Genomic DNA, 22,231 nt, shown 5'->3' with positions numbered 1-22,231 from the left:
TATAGGGCTTATTCTTGTGAGGGCCATCAATATGGTGTGTTGGCATCACACTATAGTGTGATGGATAATGGGTATTCTGCAGGAGGTACGATACGATTTAGTTTAGGTATCTACTTCTTGATGATCTGGCTTGATCTAGGAGTTGACTTTTTAATATCTGGAAAAAGTGGGTAGCCAGCTAATTTGATAATTAATCTGTCCTGTTACTTATGTTCTCTGGCTTTTGATTAATGTTTGTGAAAATAAATTCATGTCTGGTACAAAGAATGTACCTAGCCTATATTATGAGTTGACTATAGATATTTGATTATCTCAGTTAATCTTTCCAAGAATCTTATGCATTGGAAAATTTTTTTGCCTCAATTTAGAGATGAAAGAAAGCTCAGGGTCATAGACTGAGTTAGATGTCCAGCAAGAAATCAAGCCCATGTCTTCTAACTTCCAAGTCTTTCTCCTTTTTATCAAACTGTGCTCCTCACCAAATCCTTTATGCCTTCTTTCTCCATCACCAGAACCTATTAGTGTATCTACTTATTTAACACAGTGAAACTAATGACTTACACACTAATGTTTAGCACAGATATAGGCTAGCAAAACCTCTTTTTGATCAAGGAGACAACAACCATAACCATACTTGAGTTTTTGAATGTTACTATATGCCAGGCACTGTTCTAAGTGTTCTATATGCGTTATCTCTTTACATTTTCACAAAAACTCTATGCATTAGGTACCCTATGACAGCCATTTTACATATATGGAAATTGAGGCCCAGAGTAATTTAGTACCTTGCTCAAGGTCATTAGCTCAGTTACCTCAATATTGAGAGGAGATGCAAAGGGAGATGTAAAAGAGGATGAAAACTATAATTTGAGTGATCTGCTTGCCCCAAGCCTCTCAGATTAAGCTTTCCATTGATTTGATTCAGTCCAAGGACAAAAGTTCCCAATTATAAAACTCTTCTTCGGTGTTTTGTAAGTTGGTGAAACTATACTGTGGATGATCCAGTCAGCACAGAGCTGCTAGCTCCAGTTAAGGGCTGGGACACGATCTTGTTCGTGTAAGTCTATGAATTCCAGGTGGCTATCTCTGAATGCAAAAATATATATGTTAGTTAGAAATAAGTGGAGTTACTGGCCTTGTTATGGCATACTAGACCATTTTCTGACAGGTGTTACTCCAAACATGTCCCCAAAAATGATAAGGGTGTACTTGGAGAAGAGCAAGGCTGTAATTAGTGGTAGGAAGTGCCAGCAGTGTCCCATACTACAAAATCCACAATAGTCATTGGAGAAGATTCTCATCTTATGTGTATCTGTGCAGATAATGCAAAAGTGAAATTGAATTTAACATAAAGGGCCTTTTTTAAAAAAAAAAATCGATTTTTGCAATAATGAAATCTTCAATTGAGTATATACAGAATTTATCACTATGCATCACACAGTGCCTATACTGCATTTGATGTCATATATCTTACATCACAACAATTCTGCATAGCAGAGATTACTGATATTTTAAATATTGGGAGCCTGAGGCTCAGCAGGGTTATGAAATTTACCTAAGGCCACATAGCTAGTGAGTAGCTAGAATTTGTACTCAGTTCATTCTGACACTAAAGTCTCATCATGTTGCTTCTGTTAACCACCTTTCAAATATAACTTGAAATAATCACAGGATGGTGACAAAAATGAGCCAATTTTAGCATGACAATTTATGATTTTGCCACTATGCCAGCATTTCTATTTAAGTTCTTATTTGAATTTAACAATTCAATATTGAAAATGTATTTTACTCAAGGGAAATATTGATATTCTACTCTGAATACTACAGCAATTTTTTTTAATGCAAGTCAATGCTTACCAGATTTTCTGGTTTTACCCAGAACAATCATATGTTTGCAAATGTGACTGAATATCTTAGTATGCTAAACTATCCTTGTAAGGGTCTCAAATCATTTCAGAAGTCACCAGATACTGTATGATGCTGATATATTTAGATAATTTTTTAAGCATAACATCTTAAAATATTTATCTAAGTTTAAAAGATAAAGCAGACTATGTCTGTGTATAAAAGGACACAGCACCCTCTATGATCTTCGATTTAGCAGCACTGCCAAAGCTTTCCTAGCTGCCTGCACAGTAATGTGAATGAATCCCAAGAGACATCGTTTTGGTAGCATTTGAGCATTGTACTATTTTTCATGCCCAGCATGGAAGATGCATGATTTATGCTTTATTTTTAGGATACTGCTTCATTGCCACAGAGCAGTCATACTAAATTAAAGTAGCCTAGTTCCAGGAATTGTGCATGTCAAGGCTGCTTAGATGACAAACTGCAGATACCCCACAAACTTCCATTTAAATTCATTGTAGATCTCAAGTTGCTGACTGTTTTCCATACTGTAAATCCTCTTCTTATGATAAAGGGGGGGGGAAATATACTGTGTACTTTTCTGTCTTGTTTTGAGTCCATGTGAGCAGCACTGTGAGTTGCTGGACGATGGTGCTATTGACAGAGTGGGGTGGCAGCTTTGCATTTCTTGTTTCAGCCTCTCAAGGAAGGACTAAGTAATTTTGCAGAAAGTTTTGAGAATAACCAAGATGCCCCAATATGTTCCAAATCCTAGAATTCTTTGACATGTCTGCAAACTTCCTTAAAATATTTATTTGGGACTATAGTAATTATGCTTTCTTTTCAGAAATCTGGATTGAAAGCATATTGTGGGTTTTTTTTTAAATCAGAAAAGCCCTAAGGATATTTATGTGGCAATCAAATTGAACTGATGGGCTTAATACTTTCATTCATCAGTGAACAAAAATTTACTGGGCAACTGCTCTCAGTAGCTCCCTGCTCCAGTGTCCTCTTGCTTCACTCCACAAGCCTTCATAGACAAAGAGGGTGAGCTGAGCAACTCTTTCTGCTATGTTTCTGTAATTTGTCCCTCAATCCCACACATGGCTGGGACAGAAAAGACAATATGTGTTTGCCCCAATCTTCAATGTGTAAAAGATGCATGTGCCTCAACCACATGGCATGTATTCTCTTCTATAATGGCGAGTTTATCTTTTATTCCTTTAGCAAATATTTTTTGAGCACCTGCTATGTGCTAGCCACTCTCGAGTCTTTGGGGCTACATGTGTGAACAAAGCAGACAAGAATCCCTGTCCTTGTGGAGCTGACACTAGTAGGTTATGTGAGAGTTCAGTGGTCAGAAGGGAATCCCATTCACTGCCACCAATTTCAGGATTCATCCAGCATGCTCCTGAGCTCATTGTTGTGCTGCTGTCTCTGGGTTGGTCTAAGGACAAAAATAGGTATGCTAGGACTAGATGCCCTTCTTACCTCAGTTAATGGGAAAATGTTGCTGTTTTAGTCCAATTCAGCTGCATTTGTTTTAACTTAATTCAACAGCATTTGCTTTTTTTGTGTGAGGCACTGGGGAGGAAGCACCACCTCCAGTGCAAGCAGCTTTGTGGTAAGGGTGTGGCCTGGTAATCCAGACTCCCTGAGTTGGAATCCTGGTTCTGCCATGTGGTGGCTGTGTGACCTGGGATAAATCACTTAATTGCTTTGAATCTTATTTATTCATAGCCTATAGGAATGAAAATAATGATAATCACAATAATGATAATAGTATTTACCTCTTAGAGTTGTGAGAATTAAAAGAGTTGATAATGTATGAAATATTTATAACAGTGCCTACCTAGCACATAGTAACACAGGATGAATGTTACCTTTTATTTCCATTCAATTTCTGAGCTGATTTGGCTTTTTGTGATATGTTTCTTTAGATTTCCTTGGTTTGCTTATATAGATTGATATGTTCACTTGAACTACGTTTGTGGGCATCTAAAATTATCATTTAAGAAAGTATCTGGAGTCTGTAGTGGATACTAAAAAAAATCTTTCATTTGTGAAGTATTAAGCACTTTATATTCGTTATCTCACCAAATTTCACAACTCCATAAAACAGATATTGTATTCAGATTTTCTTGGAGGAAGCTGACGTTCATATGGAGGAATAACTAACATGTATCTCCCAAAGGCCCACAGGCTGCTATGGAGACATGGATTGGGAGGACTCTGTAGCCTCTTTCTTCATCATCCTGCCATACTGTTTCCTGTTATCCTTTCATATCATGTGGTAGCCTCCAGTGACTGTGACCTAGGGCTTTCAAGTTAATCGTACATCCAGATTGCCACCCGCTTTCACCATGGCTTTGAATGTAGCCATGGTGACTTAATTGCTCTCTTTCTCATGACAGTGATCATTTCAGAATCCCATAGAATTATGGAGACATGTAAGTGGACTGTAGAGCACAAGCTGGGTAGAATGGGAGCATTGAAACTCCTCTACATCCCTACCTCTATTGCTCATGTTTCTCTTGAACCCATCTGTGCTGGTGTGAAACTGTTATGGACCCAAGAAGAACCAAGATCTTTTTTTTTTTTTTAATATTGCCTTTGTTATATTAAAGGAAGCATAATACAATGTTTCTGTTAAGTATAGTCTCTAGTTTGCATTGATTGTATTTTCCCCCCAATTCCACCCCATTTTTAACACCTGGCAATGTTGACATTCATTTGTGCTACCTCATGTAAAAACATATACATTTTATCATAGTTGTTGAACACTCTAGGTTTCACTGAGTTATGCAGTCCCAGTCTTTATCTTTTTTCTCTCCTTCTGGTGTCCCTCATGCTCCTAACTTTCCTCTTTCAACCATACTCACAGTCATCTTTGTTCAGTGTACTTACATTAGTGTGCTACTATCTCCCAAAATTGTGTTCCAAACCTCTCACTCCTGTCTTTTCCTTTCTGTCTGTAGTGCTCCCTTTAGTGTTTCCTGTAGAGCAGGTATCTTGTTCACAAACTCTGTCATTGTCTGTTTGTCAGAGAATATTTTAAGCTCTCCCTCATATTTGAAGGACAGTTTTGCTGGATACAGGATTCTTGATTGGTGGTTCTTCTCTTTCAGTATCTTAAATATATCACCCCACTTCCTTCTTGCCTCCATGGTTTCTACTGAGAAATCCACACATAGTCTTATCAAGCTTCCTTTGTATGTGATGGATCACTTTCTTCTTGCTGCTTTCAGGATTCTTTATCTTTGATGTTTGATAATCTGATTATTGAGTGTCTTGGCATAGGTCTATTCAGATTTATTCTGTTTGGGGTATGCTGCACTTCTTGGATCCTTAATTTTAAGTCTTTCATAAGAGATGGGAAATTTTCATTGATGATTTCCTCTATTATTGCTTCTGCCCCTTTTCCCTTCTTTTCTCCTTCTGGGACACCCATGACATGTACATTCCTGCATTTCATCTTGTCATTTAATTCCCGGAGACATTGCTCATGTTTTTTCCATTCTTTTCTCTATCTGTTCTTTCATGTGTAGACTTTCAGGTGCCTTGTTCTCCCGTTCCTGAGTGTTTTCTTCTGCTTCTTGAGATCTGCTGTTGTATGTCTCCATTGTTTCTTTCATCTCTTGTGTTGTGCCTTTCATTTCCATAGATTCTGCCAGTTGTTTTTTCAAACTTTCAATTTGTACCTTATGTACACCCAGTGTTTTCATTATATGCTTCATTTCTTTTGCCATATCTTCCCTAAACTTTTTGAATTTTAATTTAGCATTACTTGTTTAAATTCCTGTATCTCAGTTGAAGTGTAAGTTTGTTCCTTTGACTGGGCCATAACTTCTTTTTCTTAATATAGGTTGTAGTTTTCTGTTGTCCAGGCATCTGCTTTCCTTGGTTACCCCAATCAGGTTTTCCCAGACCTGAATGGGCTCAGGACTCAGAAGGAGGCAGTAGTATCATGTCTCCCTGAAGGTGAGTCTTAGAAGATTGATACACCCTGTGAGGCAAGTCACTGTGCTTTTCTGCCCAGCAGGTAGTGCCTGTCAGCCTGTAGCTCCAGAGTGGTGTAAGGAGGTGTGGTCCGTGGCTGTTTTCCCCCAGGCTCTGGGGTCTGGTTCTGAATGGAAGGCAGGTAGTAGAGCTTGGCACCACCTTCTTCCTCTTAGGGAAGATACACCCCCTAGGAGAGGTCATTAGCATTTGAATAGTCTCTCTGCCTCTGATGTCTCCACCCTTGTTTGGGTCAGAGATCTGGGAACTGAAAATGGCTGAGGCTTTCTCCACTGAGCCAAAAAAGGGACAGAAAGCCCCCTTTCAGGGCTGGTCTGCAGCCCACCTCAGCTTCCCCCATTGGCCAGAGATAGCACTGACCCCTCTGGACTTCCCTTCCCTCTCAGAGAGGTCCTCTGGCTCTCCAAGGTCGGTTGTCACCAAAAGCCTCTGTCTGCTTGTTGGGGATTCATAGCTTGTATTGAGCAGTCCATGTTTATTAATTAAAACCCCAATTGGAGCTCAGCTGAGCTGTGTTTGCTCACTCCACTTGGAGAGTGCTGCTCTGTAGCACAGCCAGGCTTTGCAATTTGGGCTGTGGGGGCAGGGGCTTCCAGCTCTGGTCCACAGTTTTTACTTACAGATTTTATGCTGCGATCTCAGGCATTCCTTCCAATTCAGGTTGGTGTATGACGAGTGGACAGTCATGTTTGTTCCCCCACAGTTATTCCAGATTATTTACTAGTTGTTCCTGGTTGTTTATTAGTTGTTCCAGGGGGATTAACTAGCTTCCACTCCTCTCTATGCCACCATCTTCCAGACCTCCAAGCCATGATCTTTTAACCCAGTCTTGTTGGGTGGAAACTTTTGATTGTTTCCATAGAGACGTGACTCACCCAACTGTGGGTGAGACTTTTTGATTAGATTATTTCCATGAGGTGTTAACCTGCCCATTTAAGGTGAGTCTAAATTAGATCACTGGATTCCTAAAGAGAGCTAAGAGCTGACACTGACCTTTGGTGATGCTTGGAGATGCAGACAGAAGGATGTTTGGAGATGCAAAGCTAAAATATGGAGCCCATAGTTTGCCCCAGAGAAGCAAGAGAGGATTCCCAGATGCTTAGAGAGAAATGCCCCAGGAGAACAAGCAGAGAGCTGAGAGAAGCTAAGAGAGACAGGAGGACAGAGACATGTTGGAGAATGCCATTCTGAAATGCAACCTGGGAGCAAAGGACCAGAAGACACCAGCTGCGTGTCTTACCAGCTGATAGAGGTGTTCTGGACGCCATTGGCCTTCCTTCAGTGTAGGTATCCTCTTGTTTAGACACGTTGATGGCCTTTCTTAGAACTGTAAATTTGTAACCTAAGAAATCCTCTTTTAAAAGCCAATCCATTTCTGGTATTTTACATAATGGCAGCTTCAGCAAACTGGATTGCCATCTCAATTTATTTAGAATGAGGCCAGTAAAATCACAGCCTATATATATCTCACACTGACAAAGCTTTAATGCTGGGCTCACTGAGTGTTACTTAGAACCTAAGGGATATAGATGGAAATTGGGGAATTCTGAACAATTTCCGGGCAACAATTCATTCATTCATCAAAATTGTTGAGTGCTAACTTTGGTATAGACTCTGTCGAGTATTGAGGATCCAAAGATGAATAAGTAGTCCCTGCTCTCACAGAGCTCTCAACTTGGAGGGTGGGAAGCAGCTAAGCAAACCCACCATACAGTAAAGCCATGATAAGGGCCTCCATGGAGGTGTATCCAGGAGGCCTTGTAGGCACACGAAGTGTGGGGCAGAAGTACTTAGTCGAGCCCAGAGTATGAGTATAAGGGTAGGTGGGGGTGCTGTAAGAGTTCTGGAAGAGGTAATGCCAGAATTGGCTCTTTAAAGTTATTGTAGGTGAAGTGAGAGATGCTATGGGTATAGGAAGGATAAAAAGAATAGATGTATGAAACTTTGTGGAGGCACAGTGTGTTCTGGGAACTGCAAGTATTTCTGCAAAAGAGGAGATTAGGGTTTGGTGGGGGTGGTAAGGTGATGATAAAATGAGATAATGCTAGGATGGTGAGTGGGTTTGTTTTAGGTCATGTAAGGGGCTTGGACTTTAACTTGCAGATGGTGGAGGATCATTGAAGGGTTTTAAGAAGGGGAGTAATGTTATGAGATCTAATTTTATGAAGGTCACCCTGGTTAGGAATTCTTGGCTCCTTTATCTGCACTGATAAACACTAAACAGCCCAGGACTGGGTCACCCTGATGTAGACTTCATTTATATTATGTGATTTCGTGGAGCCTGGTACTGTGACCACACCATCACCACCTCTGAAGTCAAGTTTGGTTCCTGTTTTTTTTAAATGGAACATTGAGACAGGAAGAGTCTGGGAGTTTCCATTTATACAGCGGAAGTCTGGGGCAGACCTAGAAAGCAGAAGTTCCTGCCCATTAGTCAAAGGTTCAGTTCAAAGTAGAACTGTTGGTTTGGATTGTCTAAGTAGTCTGTGATGGAGAAAGTCATATGACATTCTCTTTTCCTGCTTGCTCAGCTTTACACTTAGCTAACTTTTGAGGGAATATATGGATTATTTTATCTCAGTTCAATCTAGAGAAAGCAACCTATTAAAAAGATAACTAAATAAATACATACATTTAATTTTTGTTTGAATAAATATATTCTAAATCACCCAGAAATCTCTTTTTAAAACAAGTTACTAAATCCAGGATTTGGTTTTAAGACAAGTCACTAAATCCAGGATTACTGACTATAGAATCTATACATATAGAATCTATATGTAGAGAATCCTTCCTCTCTCCTTTGAATAATAAAAACCTTACTTAGGTTTGGTTCTCTAATGTTTGACAGTGCTATATTTTCAGTATTTCACTAATTCTCAGACGACTCTGCCAGATAGATTTGGAAGATACTTATTTTTTTGCATCTTAGGGAAGTTGTTGCCTCAGTCTGGATGGCTAAAGGACTTAGCTCAGGTCCTCTGAAGATCAGTGATGGAGCCAAGAATAGAATCAATGACTTGTTACTCCTACTTGTACCCATCCTACCCCATCCCATACTCTGTTTTCTTTCAACCAAGGATCTTTCTCCTTAATAACGGACATTTCACCAAATAGCTATTCCTGGGGCATAACATTTCTTCATTTCTTGGAATCGCATTGAGAGCTCAGTCTTCGTTTTAGTCCTTCACATGTTCCCTTCAAAGCACTTGTTCAACTGGCAAACATTTATTTGATCGTTATTATTTATGTGTGTGTATGTGTGATTGTGTGGGTATGCCGTGGGTGTGTGCCTGCTGGTCTGTTTCTAATAGACTCCAAGCTGTGTAAGGCCTGAACCTTGCCTGAGACTGAGACTTGGTAAGGCCTCCTTAGATATGCCTCATTCTGAATTATTTCTATTTGAAAGTCAGGAACCAAATAGGTCCAGATAGTGAGGGGCATTTGTAAAGCATTTGTTTTGTAAATAAGTGAATTAACAACTGTCTAAACCCTTGGGCAGATGTAACATTTCATCTAATCCTGAAAACTTCCTTCTTTCCCAAAGCTGTCACAGAATCTTCCATGCCTAGTCTGCTCTCCCTCACAATTACTAACTTGCTTGCATTTACTGACTCCATGAAGGATTGAGGTAAAAGTACTTTACTGCTTTATTCTTCATTTTGATATTTTTAATTGCCAAAATCCTAGTGTGATAAGCACTGTAGTAAAGTAGAGCAGATATTACTTAAGGTGACATTAACAACTAGACATCTGGTACAATAACATTGGAGTTGCGTTAACATCAACCATTGCCTTTAGCAAGGATCTGCAGTGTTAGGGTTCTCCTGAAATGGATTATTGGCAGCTCTGATGCAGCCTGACAGAATTTGTTTCCTGTAATAAAGATGCACCTTAATTTTTGACTGGCCTTTGTTTTCTTTGAATGAGTTGCATAGTTGTTTTAATGAAGGGCTCTGAGTTGTACTGTTACTTTCCTTTTTGCCTTGTTCACCAGAGTCTTGGAGCTTGGCCCATGCAAGAGAAAGAATCTTTGATTTCAGAATTCAGGAGGTTTTTTACTCATTTCTGCTCAGCAAGAAATGCAGACAGACATTCACAGCACCCAACTTGCTCAGCGATCGCCTATAGTTCAACAAACCAGTCAGCCAATGTTCAAGGTGAAAGGCAAATCTAGGCAAAGGAGATTGTGTATAGCATTCATTCTTAGCAAATTTTCATGTCCATCTTCTCTAAAGAATGTCATCTTTGTGCTTTTGAATAAAGAACAACTTGGGAGAACATCAACATTCAGGGGAAATATTCAGTTTTTGAAAAAAGAAGTTATACAGGCAAGGCTCATTTTTAAAGACAGCTGCATAACCTTTAATTCACATGAACACCCACACATCTCTTAAAACCTGCTTTCTCATCATTCTGACAGTTAGAATTTCATCTCTTCACTGTTAAGATTCCTCTAGAGAGTACAGTACTGAATCATTCTGACAAACCTGAATGTGAAGAGATGAATGCTCATCTTCTCTGACACACTTCAGGGTAGGTTGCTTTAACCAGTCTCCTGTTTTCAGAGGCTGTTTTTCTGTCATCCCTTCAGATCTATCCAAGCTCATTTCACTTGTTTAAAAGCCATATTTTATAAAAAGCAGAATTCTCCTTATGGTGGTTCTCAAATCTCTGAGAGTCTGGAGTTATCCTGACTATGATTGCTATCCTTAAGGGCCACAGACACTGAGCAGCAAGAAGACCCGTTCATGGGAAGGAACCGCGTCATCCCCGCCCAGGCTGTGCATTGCTGCTCCCCGTCTCTCTTCCTGCTCCTTGAGAATCCCCTTCTTGCTTCTGCTCTCTGAAAATCACCCCTTCCCTTGGTGTAAAGATTTCTGCCAGAACAGGACAGACTGTCTTTTGCTGAGGGGGCATGAATGGACTTGTAGAAAAACACACACTATTAATTGAAAACCATTTATTTTCATCAGCTGAAAGCTTCCTTTTGGCAGTTGGAGAAAACAACTTTTTAATTACTGGCATAGAAAATGTATCAGTCAGCAAATCTGATGATCTAGTTGCCTGCTTTTATATGGCCTGTGAGCAAAAAAATGATTTCTATACTTTTAAGTGTTTTCTGCACATTATCTACACCAACAAATGATAATGTATGTATGAAACTTGAAAATTATATGAGATTCAAATTTCAGTGTCCAGAAATAACATTTTATCAGAACACAGGATGACCATTTATGTATATATTGTCTATGACTGTTTTTGTGTTATAATGGCAGAGTTGAACAGTTGCAGAATTCAATAGTTACGATGAAGAGAGTATATGCCATGAGTCTAAAATATTTACTATCTGACTCTTTACAAAATTTTATGATCACTGGGCTAAAATGTCTTGGTTAAAGTGATGCTGTTGAAAAATAATTATAAGAGAAATGTTGGCAATAAAATATTTAGTGAAAAATTATGACAAACTCTATATACAAGATAATCACAAATAGTTTATTTTCTTTTTTTTTTTTTTTTTTTTTTTTTTTTTTTTTTTTTTTTACTTCTTTCTCCTTGGTGAGAATGTAAACACCATGAAAGCAAAGAACTTGACTTTCACCTAGTTTATTTATTTTTTTGCCTCAAGTTCCATAGCAGTGTTTGGCACATAGTAAATGCTCAATAAATATATAAAGGCCTGTTAAGAGCTGATGAATTATGTGATTATATAATGTATAAATGCAGTAATCATCATATCAAAGTCTTTCTGGAGCATATATATATGTTATGCAGCAGGTTGAGAGCTTTAAATGCATGATCCTATTTAATCCTAACAAAATCAGTTTTGAAGCTACACTATCACCCCCATTTTACAGAAGAAGAAAACAAGATTTGGAGAGGATGCATAACTTCTATACCATTACAAAGCTAATATGTAATGTGGCCAGAATTCAAAAGATCTGCTGGGTTCCAGCATCTGAGCTCTAACCATAAGCAATACTTCTAAAATTTCTTAAAGCAGTTTACGAGTTCAAGGGAGAAAGAAAGGGATGGGGAAATCCCAGAGATAAATGTATAAATAACAGAGCCAATTACTGCGATATGAGATTATAGGTGATTTTTGTTTTCTTAAATGAGTGGGTTTACTTTTAATTACATTTAAGATAAGAAAAAAAAATGTGTTTAAAGAGAAGGAAAACACAGCCCAAGAGGTTGTTTAATGTTTTCATTGTTCACATAGAGCAGTCCTTTGTCCTCCAAGGACACTGTGCTCTCCTTCTGTCTCTTGTATTGATTTGTGTTTTTGAAGTTCAGTATTAGGTTTCATCTCCCACTGACTATTTCTTGGCCCTGAGAATGCAAAATGTTATCTGTTTATAACTTTGGACAAAAGGCACTGATAGATAGAGCTGCGTGGTATTTTATCTTTGGAAATCTGCAGTACACTTGTCTTTGAAAGCTGTATTGTGTCTTCTACTGATACTTGGTTACTTTTGTCTATGCATGTTTCCCAACACTTGATGGACTGCTTTTACTTGGGATTTGTTATTATTTTTTAAATTGGTATAGTGTTTGGAGAAAAAAAGTATATTCATCTTCTATCTAAGAAGATAATTAGGTTATAGCAGCCCAAAATCCTTTAGTAAAGTAAAAGGAAGTAAAAGGAGACAGATGATGCTAAAAAGGAAGTTCTTTAGTTAATGGTTCATGCTTCTCTATTTTTCTCTTAATTGTCAGTTGATAACATATTTTCACTATCTACAGGACTTTCCACATGCCCTGGCCCAGGTTGCAAGGCTAAAGGGAGAAAGAATAAGAAGGCAATGCTATTAAAGTTATTGAGGCCATGGTAACACAAAATTCAGGAGTGGTTGGAGATGACTGTTTTCTGTATTAAAGACCAGAGAGAAAAACTCTACATGAAGGCAAGCAAGCAAGATAGTGAAACAAGCAAGGAATAAAGTTAAAGATTGAGACATCTGAGGTCATTTAAAAGGGCCTTTAAAAATTCCGGTAACATGTCTGGACATTCCACTCATAATTTCAGAAGCTTCTATTGGCCAGGCCTTTTAAGAATGAGTTAAAGCAGGCTTTCTTAGAGCTTTGTGATGTAATTCTTTTTTTCAAGAGCATCATTCCATTTTTTATGAGTTATAAGCAAAGCTGTTCAACACCATCTTTCAGTGATTTTATTTGGCAGAAATGGGGGCTTGGGAGTGATGTTATCTGTTTTAAGTTTGAAGTGTCATGAAATGTGTCCTGATCATGATCTTTCCTGTTTGTAATGACTTCACTTGGGCTTACCATTCTTTATACAGTTTTGCAATGAAAGAAATAACATTTCTGAACTCCCAAGAGTAAGACAAAAACAATTCAAGTGACAGATTTTTGAAAAATCATGTATGCACATGCCAATGAAGAAATGACATTTCCTTTAATATACTTTTTTAGGTTATGTGAGAATAAATTATCCACGACCAAGAGCTCTGCTGTGCTCACGCAGTTTCTATCAGAAAAGAAACAAAACCAAACAAAAAAACAACTCTTCCTTCATTTTTCCTTCTTTGGAGATTACAGTGAATGGTGTGAACCATACAATTTCATCTTTAAATTTGAGACTTCTAAAATTTCTTTTTTTTCCTGACTTCATAATGTGGCCTCAGAAAATCAGACAGTTGTTATTACAAAGAGAGAGTGGCTCTACTTAGACATTGAATAGACAATTATAAATGTCTGAATTCTTTCCTTTATTGTGGTGGATGCTTTAGATCTGGAATAAAACCACATTAACCAAAGGACATTGTTATTGGTGGTTAGTAGCTTATTCTTGCCATATTCATAAAGTACCTTGTTTAAAAAAAAAAACAAACTAATAGTAACTTAGTAACTTTCCTTTCATAAGACTTTTGTCAGGAAGAATCATTGAGATATAAAAATATTAAAACTTCAGAAGACCAAGAGATCATAAAATATCATCTAATCAATCTCCTGCATTTTACAGGTGAGGAAGTGAGGCTCTGAAACCATGAATGACTTACACAAGGGCACATGTTGAGTCAATAGCACGTTAAAAGTTTGTTCGTTTTTCTGACTCCATAGATGGCCGCCCGTGTCCTGTCATTCTCTGGGACTCATCGCTATCTCCAACGAGTAATGGGACTCATTCTTCAGTTAAGCTCACATGGGGAACTTACCAGCAGTTGCTGAAACAGAAGTGCTGGCAGAATGGTAGAGTACCAAAGCCTGAATGGGGTTGCACCGAAATACACCATCATGAGTGGTCCAAGATGGCACTCTTTGATTTTTTGTTACAGGTAAGTTTATCAAATCAAGTCAGGGGTTATATAAGGTTGACACTGAGTTATATAGGCCAGACACTAAGGAACTTTCAGTACCTTGGATTTTTATGAAGCCAGAGTTAAAGTTTTATAAGGCTATACTTGGCAAGTCTCATATTCATGTTACAAAATTTTAGTTCCTTTTGGAAAATATTCATAAATGTTTCTCAGCCCTTTTATTAATTTCTGAAGAACTGGTTTACTAACCATCCTAAAACAGTGGTCCTAGTCATAGCTACAATTTATTGAGACAATCCATCAATAACTCTTCCAGGTGGATAGTCTTAACCCATTTGGGAGGTGAGTAAACTGAGGTCTGTTTAGGTTAAGTAACACACCCAAGTTCCTGCAACTACTAAAATCTGGCCCTGGGATTCTCTGGGATCTATTGATGGTAAAAAATTGTCTTTTTGCCATCAATCCACATTGCATTTCATTGGTCACTTGGTTATATAGCTTACCTCCACCATTTCCCTGTTTCTTTTCCAATAATTGTTGTCAATATTTCATTAAAATTAGACATTGGAGAATAATAAATGTCAATTAATTACATAATTGAGGGATTTAACATTTTACAAGTTTCTCAAAACTCTTATCTACTTTTGATAAATAAAGGTCTCACGACTCTCTCACTCTCTCTCTCTACTTCCTCATTCTGATTATTGCCTTTCCCTTCCACCATTTTAGAAAAACTTAATTTGCTGTTGTAGTCAAAGTGGACACTGTAAGGTTAGTTAGCATTCTATGGAAATTTAGGACCACCTTAGGAATATTTGGAAAACATTCTCCTTTTGTTAATCTCTTTGCATGTCTGTGACATTTCAAGGAGCAACCAAAGAGGGACAGAAATGTAGGAAGAAGATAAATTTAGTGCAGAGCCAGAGTCTGGGGATTAGGAACTTAAAGCAAGAGGGAATAATCTATGGTGCCAGTGCTGCAGAGCCACTGGTGAGGATCAAGCTGGAGAGCTGGCTGTTAGATTTGACAACTATGCAGTAATTGGTGACTTGCATCATCAGTAGAGTGATAGAAGAAGAGACCAATGAGGAATGTTAAGGATGGAGTGGGTACTGAGAAAAAGGAAGTCAAAAATCACACTAATATTTTAAGAAATTTCTCAGTAAGTAGAAGAAAGATGAAAGAGAGGACATTTAAGGAGAATTACTTTTTAATTTTTAAAATTATTTTGTTAGAGCATAGATGAATGCCAGACATGTTTGGGGGCTGATAGGAAGGGTCTAGCAGAGAGAGTGACACTATCTCGAGGGGGTAATGGAACAAGGTCACAGAACATGTGGAAATACAGAGAGGGGTTGCAGACTGAAGGCACTAATGAAGGATGCCCTATCCTTGAAAAGGAACGGATATATATCACCTGTGGAACAGGTGGAAAGGCTGAAATAATGTAAATGGAAAAGAGTAATTGACGGGTGTGTGGAACCTGAATAACTCTCCTCTGAAGAAAGTGAGCTCAGTAATGTTGTAGATGAAGTTATCAGTGGAAAGTGAGGAGGCCTGAGGCCCTGAAGAAAATGTAAAAACTTTTGAGAACTGTCAAATAGAGTAAGACAGAAACAAAGAAAAGGATTTCTGAGGCGTGGTAAGACTCCAATAAATTTTTAAAGCATAAATTGTACTGAATCCAGTAGGGGTTTGGGGGACATCACCAAGGCTACACCTCTACTTCATAGCCCAGGAGAACAAGGGGAGGAATTAGATGGAAAGGGAGAGCCAGGCTTTGGGCCTATGAAAAGAGGAGGCCTGGCTCTTTCTAAGATATTAGTCGGAACAATGTTGAAGCGTTCACATAGGAGGTTTAAGCTGGTTTTAAGACAAGTGGTGTCAATATGTAGCTGGGAGTTGGGACCACAGGAAGAAACAGAGGGACTATAGTTCACAAGGAAGATAAGAGAAAATAGCACATGTGGGAGGTGGGTAAAGTGGGATGTAAGAATATTTTTGTCTCTATCTCTATTTTTAAATCAGAGTTAAATTTCTTGGTTCTACTATTTGTAAATGCAGACAATTTAGATGATGGTTGTGATGAACAACAATTTATTGAGACTATTTATCACTTATATCACTCTTTGGGTTAAACCTTATATGTACATTATCGCATGTTAATACTGGCTCTGTGAGATAGGCACTGTATCTCCATTTTACAGGTAGGGGAACTGAGGCATGGAGATTGTTTTAGCATTCTCTAGAGCAACAGAACTGACAGGATATATGTACATATATATTTAGATACATATATGTAAATGTTAAGAGATTTATTATTATAGGAATTGGCTCACATAGCTGTGGGAATAGGCAAGTTTGAGTTGCATAGGGCAGGCCACAAGTTGGAAACTCTGATGAAGGTGAAGTTGAATTCCTCAGGAGAAACTGGCTTGCTGAAGCAGAGGCAGAAATTCTTCTTTCTGACTTCAGGAATTCTCAGTTCTAGCTTTAAGACCTTTGACTGATTGAATGAATAATAACAGTAAAGTGGAGAATGAATGAAGGGCTGAGTAGGTGAAGGTGCTCACTAGGAGGCCAGAGTGGTCAGTGTAGACTAGGAGACGGAGAGGAAATCTCATAGTGAAGTCTATGAGAAAGAAATGACCTTGAGGATTGTAGCTGACAAACATACAGCTAACCTATAATGAATAGAGGCCAGATCTTAGAGAAATCATCTCTAGTGGCGTGTGTCTTAATTCCGGAACCCTCAGGTAAATCAGTGTCTTTACCCTTCTCTCTAATGAGGGAAGCTCCAACTATATTTACCTATCATCTTCTATGCATTCTACTGTGAGCAGCAACTACAACTGCAGAGGTAGTAAAGTAGTTAAGATGGTTATCCCCACTGCCCCAGCCCCAGATTTTATTATTAATTATTATTATAATTATTAACATTACTGGGAAAATATCTAGCTGGGAAAACACAGTGTATGTAAAACAAAAAGCTAAAGAACCATTTAAGAATGGCTAAATTAATATAAGTTCTAATTGTTATGATGTCAAAAGAGGGAGTGATCACATTGCTGTGAAATAGATAGTCAAAGAAGAGCGTTTGAGTAGGGTTGTAGGCTTTACATGATAAGGGCAATGGGGAAAAGTGTGAGGAAGAACATGGAATTGGTAAAATTCGTGTGATGTTTAGGGCCTCCTAAATATACCATTTGTCTGAAGCAGAAGGCTCCTTTAGGGGAGTAGTGATTCTGTCTGTTTGTGAGGGATACGATAGAACATGAATGAAGAGAACAAGGCACATGTTTACTTTGTAAATCTCAATCTCATTAGCTGATTGAGCAAGAACAAATTCCAGCTAAGCCAGAGGGCCTCAGCAGCCTTTATCATATTGCTTCCATTGTCTTTAGTCTTGAGGATGAATCTGGGCACATGAAATTATTACTATGATTTTTTGATAAAGACATAAATTTTTCACATTCTTAAATTAAAAATATTAATAATCTAACATTCATAGAAAACTTGCTATGTGCCAGGCACTCTGGTAAATACTTTGATACGAAGCGTTAAGCGCTAAGATACTAATTAATTTAATCCTCATGTCAACTCTATGAAGTAGGTACTATTATTATTCCTATTTCAGAGAGGAGGAAACTGAGTCAAAGAGAAACTTGACCAGGGTCACACAACTAGTAGGCCATAGAGCCTGCAGTCTAACTCAGGAGTTCTGCCTTAAGAGTCAAATTTCTGAGCACTGCTGTCTCCTTTCCTTATATGGGGGAACACACCATCATCATCCCATTTTCCAAAGAAAAAAATTGGGAGTCATCCTTGGTGCTTCCCTGAGACTAACTCCCACATCCACACAATGATCAAATCCTTGATCTCCCTCAAATCTGGCTCCTCTTAGGCATAGCCAAATTCCTGTCTTGGTTTAGGCTTTGTCATTTCTCACCTGGATTCCCTTCAATCCATTCTTCTCTTTCCTGCCATATATATTTTTAAGCTCAGATTGTTGTCCTTATTTAAATGTTCTTTGCAGTGGTGACAGTGCTACATCCTGATTTTAAATTTATACAGCCTAACCTCTTACTGTGCTCTCTTAACTGTCTCCTAGCTTTGGTTCCAATTTAAAAATCCTAAATTGACCTGATTGTTAAGAGCTAATTTGGTTAGTATTTACCAAGGTATATCAAATTATTGTAAGGATAATGTCACTTTCTCAGGTTGCTATGACAAATGCTGCACAGTGGGTTGGCTTAAACAACCAGAATTTATTGATTCATGGTTTTAGAAGCCAGAAGACCCAAACCCACCTGTCAGCAAGACTTGCTTTCTCCCTGAAGTCTGTGGCATTGTAGCACTGGCTTGCTGCAATCCTTGGGGTTCCTTGGCTTACATCTCTGCCTACTGTCCATGATGATGTCCTTGATTTCTTCCCATGGCTTTCTTCAACTGACTGTGCCCAAAATTATTCTGCTTATAAAGAACTCCAGTAGTATGGATGATGGCCCATCCTGATTCAATTGGGCCACACCTAAAAAAATAGGATCTTAGAAGAGCCTATACGTGAGTCCATGCCTTAACTAATCATACAAAATGTCCTACTCACAAATGGGTTCACACCCACAGGAACGTGGATTAAGATTAAGAATTTGTCTGTTGTTGGGGTATGTAATTCAGGCTACTGCAGATGGCATCTGTGAAAATGGTTTTACATTTTTTGTTCATTCAATATTAGTTTTCCACAGTGCCAATGACAAAAGGCCAATTTTCTCTAGAGATTGCAGCAGTTTACAATTTAACCAGTAAGGTATGAGAGTGCCTGTTTTCCCTCTCTATTGCCAACTCTGTAAGTGGAAAACAAATCAATGTTTGACAATTTGATGGAGGGTAATAGGGTCTTGTTTACATTTACAGTTCTTTAATTATGAGTGGGATTGAGTATATCATACTTTCAAATATTTGTTGATTATTTATATTTCTTTTACTTTGAATTGCTTATTCATGTTTTCAGCCCATTTTTCCTATTGTATTCTGCAACTTTTCCTTATTGATTTGTAAAAACTTTTTTGTATATCATGAAGATTAGCCTTTATCTAATCTATACATCTCAAATAATTTTTCTCTGTTGTTTTCTTTTGACTTTGTTTACAGTAGATTATACTCCAGAGAAGTTTTATGTTTTTTTGGTATATGATCATATATTAGTTGATTTTTTATTATCTGTATTTAACATTATGCCTGAGAAAAATGCTTATTGAATGAATGAAAAAATAAATGAGCAAACAGGCCATTTTTCTTGAATACCATAGTAAATAATTGTCTATAAAATAATTCTTCTTGTCAATTTCATCGATAATTTTAAAGTCAGAAAATATGCCTTATTAAAGGGCATTTGGTGAGTGTATTAGATGGACTTTGTGACCAATCTTAGAAAAGTTATGCCTGAAGCAAACTAAAATCACTTGCTCTATGATCCTAGAGCAAGGGAGTACAAAACCCCAGTTGTTAACTTTCTGTACATGGCATTCTTTTTGTTTCACCCAGTTAACAAATCTACATTCACAAAAGCTATGCCATTTTACTGGGTCTGTAAAATGTGATAGAGGCACAAGTAATCTTTTATTTTTGAAGCGTGGGGGTATGAACTGCAGAGACAAAAATCCACCTCCATTAGGATGACAAAGTATTCTAGAGGGCTTTTGCTTTTCTAAATTTGATCAAATTTCTCTCAAAAGATTATATAAGGTAAGAGGAGAGAATTTAAGATGTAGAAACTTGTTTTTGACCTCAGAAGCAGTACAGCATAGTAGGCTGGAGTCAGCCTGCTGAATTTGGATCCCAGTTCTGTGCTATTAACTTTTTGACCCTGAGAAGTTATTTAACCTCTCTTTGCCTCAGTGTCCTCATTTGTAAAATAGGGATAATAATAGTGCTTATATAAAGTGCTATTGAGAGGGTTAAATATCTTTATACACATGTAGCATTTAGAAGGATGCTGGTACATAGCTGGTGCTCCATGAGTATTAGCTATTAAGCAAGCAACTGATCACCCAGAAATAATTATAGAGGTAAATATCAATATAAGAACTAAATAAACTATTTGCCCTTATGTTTATTTATTAAATTGCAAGTCATTCCAAAATCATTTCATTTCTCTCTACTCTCATGGACTTTCATACTTACATTATAGATCATAGCTCTTAGGTCTTAATTATTTTTGACTAGTCTGTCTTCTTAAGTAAGCTGTGAATTTCTCAAGGGCAGGTCACTGTCTTTGAAACTGTTCTATTATGCAACAGAATTTCTGAATATGTTATAGTTACTCAAGGAATTGTTTTCTTGATCAAAGAAAACTACCTAGTTATATTACAATATTAACCAAAAGGGTCAAATTAAAAATGTTAAAAGGGAAAGGAATAAAAGTTACTATATGGGAATAACTAAAATTTTGTTAAAGGAAGAGAATTAGAAGTTTAGAAGATAAAAGAATCAAATGGATAGGAAATTTTTAATATTGTTATTGTTTAATAGAGTCTTTCATGTACTTCGAACATTTTCTAACAATAACTGTTTATTCAATGAGAAATTATGGGAGTTTTATATAGAAGGCAACCAACAAAGGTGTGTTTTGGAAGATGTTTGTTGCCACAATCAACAAAATAAGTTAAACATATTTCTTTCCACTTGAATTTGACAGACTTCTTTGAGCAGTTATCTGTTCCACACACGTAGCAAGCTTGGTGCTGGTGATACAAGGATGAGTTAAATCGTGTCTTCAAGAGTTGTGCAATCTAGCAGAAGGGACATATAATCATAACAATATATCAAGAACTGTAATCAAGTTAAAATGCTATGGAAACAGATAAAGGGGCTGTTCTTTTGGAAATAATAGGGATGGAAGGAGAATGTGACATTGAATCTAGTAACTGAAGAATTTACAGGAAAGCACAAAAGGCAGGAAAAGATTTACAGAAGGAGGGATGCTAGCAAAGGGCTGAACATGTGTAAAAGATCAGTGAGTGAGAGATATGAGGCTTATTAAAACTTTCTGTTCTCTAAAGGTAGTTTTCTCCCAGATGGATGTGAGTAGTAAACTTATGTTCATATTTTCAACAAGCAGCAACAATAACCATTTTTATGAGGTTGTATGTTTTGCCCCTCTAGAGTTGTTTCTTTTCAGCTAGCTCTCTTCTCCTAACTCTTGCCTGGCTGCTGAATCATTAGTTGGTTTTAATCATTGACTTATTTCCTCCCCTCTTTGATTAGGTCACTTTTTTCCTCTTAATGGTGTGATAAGAATGAAAGTAAAAATCCAAGTCAATTATCATCTAAACAAGAGAAAACATTACTTTTCACTAGAAGGATAATTGTTTCTGCAGGAACATCCCATGTACCAGGCAAGGAAAGAGTCCACATATGGCCCCTGAGATAGATAATCAGGCTCTCCCAAGCATCCCCTCCTTTTATCTGTGCTGTTCAGTGATCCAGGGTCTTTCATAAAGCTTTCAGAGGCAGTCAGGAAAAATGTTCATAGGCCAGTGCTCCCAGAGACACACTGGTCCAGGGCCCTGAACACTGGGATTTCAAATAGCTTGGGTCCCTTTTATCGTTTTACAGAATTAGAATATTGCCAATCTAAATGGCTTCTAGCAATGAATGGCTAGTAGGTGCAAGCAAGCATATGATGCAATTTCTCACTCAGTTGCTAGCAGACAATGAAGGATGACATGGTCAGATACTGCTTTGGCATCAAGTAGTACAGAAAATCTGGGATTAGCTTTGGTAATATTAGTTAGGATGCTGGATTGGCCAGGATCTAGGGAGTGAAGATTGCCAAGGTTCAATGGGTTTAGAGAAAAATATATTCCTGATTTTTATTGTTTCTTAAGACATCTTACCAATTTCTTTCTATGGTGAGAATCAGAGTGGTTCACTTGGCTACATAGTCACTAGCTGAGGTAAATAAAGGATAAGGAAGTAAGTATCATTCTAGGTATTAAAAATGACAAACTACAAACTGGGCAGGTATGGATGTACTAGGCACTGAAATGCAAGGTGGTTACTACAGAATTTTAATTATATAA

At 37.7% G+C, this 22,231-nt stretch overlaps 1 protein-coding gene across 3 annotated transcripts in view; it reads left to right on the top strand.

The window, feature by feature from the left end:
- Positions 1 to 22,231, top strand: part of GASK1B (golgi associated kinase 1B) — a 45,946-nt gene that overhangs the window by 5,682 nt on the left and 18,033 nt on the right. For all 3 annotated transcript variants that reach the window (XM_037830900.1, XM_037830899.1, XM_037830901.1), the window contains exon 3: positions 13,951 to 14,165. In XM_037830900.1, coding sequence (XP_037686828.1) covers positions 13,951 to 14,165 — 215 coding nt within the window. The remainder of the gene's footprint in view (positions 1 to 13,950; positions 14,166 to 22,231) is intronic.

Source organism: Choloepus didactylus, chromosome 3 (assembly GCF_015220235.1).
Source record: "Choloepus didactylus isolate mChoDid1 chromosome 3, mChoDid1.pri, whole genome shotgun sequence".
In the NCBI taxonomy this organism is placed as follows: domain Eukaryota; kingdom Metazoa; phylum Chordata; class Mammalia; order Pilosa; family Megalonychidae; genus Choloepus; species Choloepus didactylus.
Note: the sequence above shows the minus strand (reverse complement) of the source record. Positions and strands in the feature narration are given on the sequence as shown.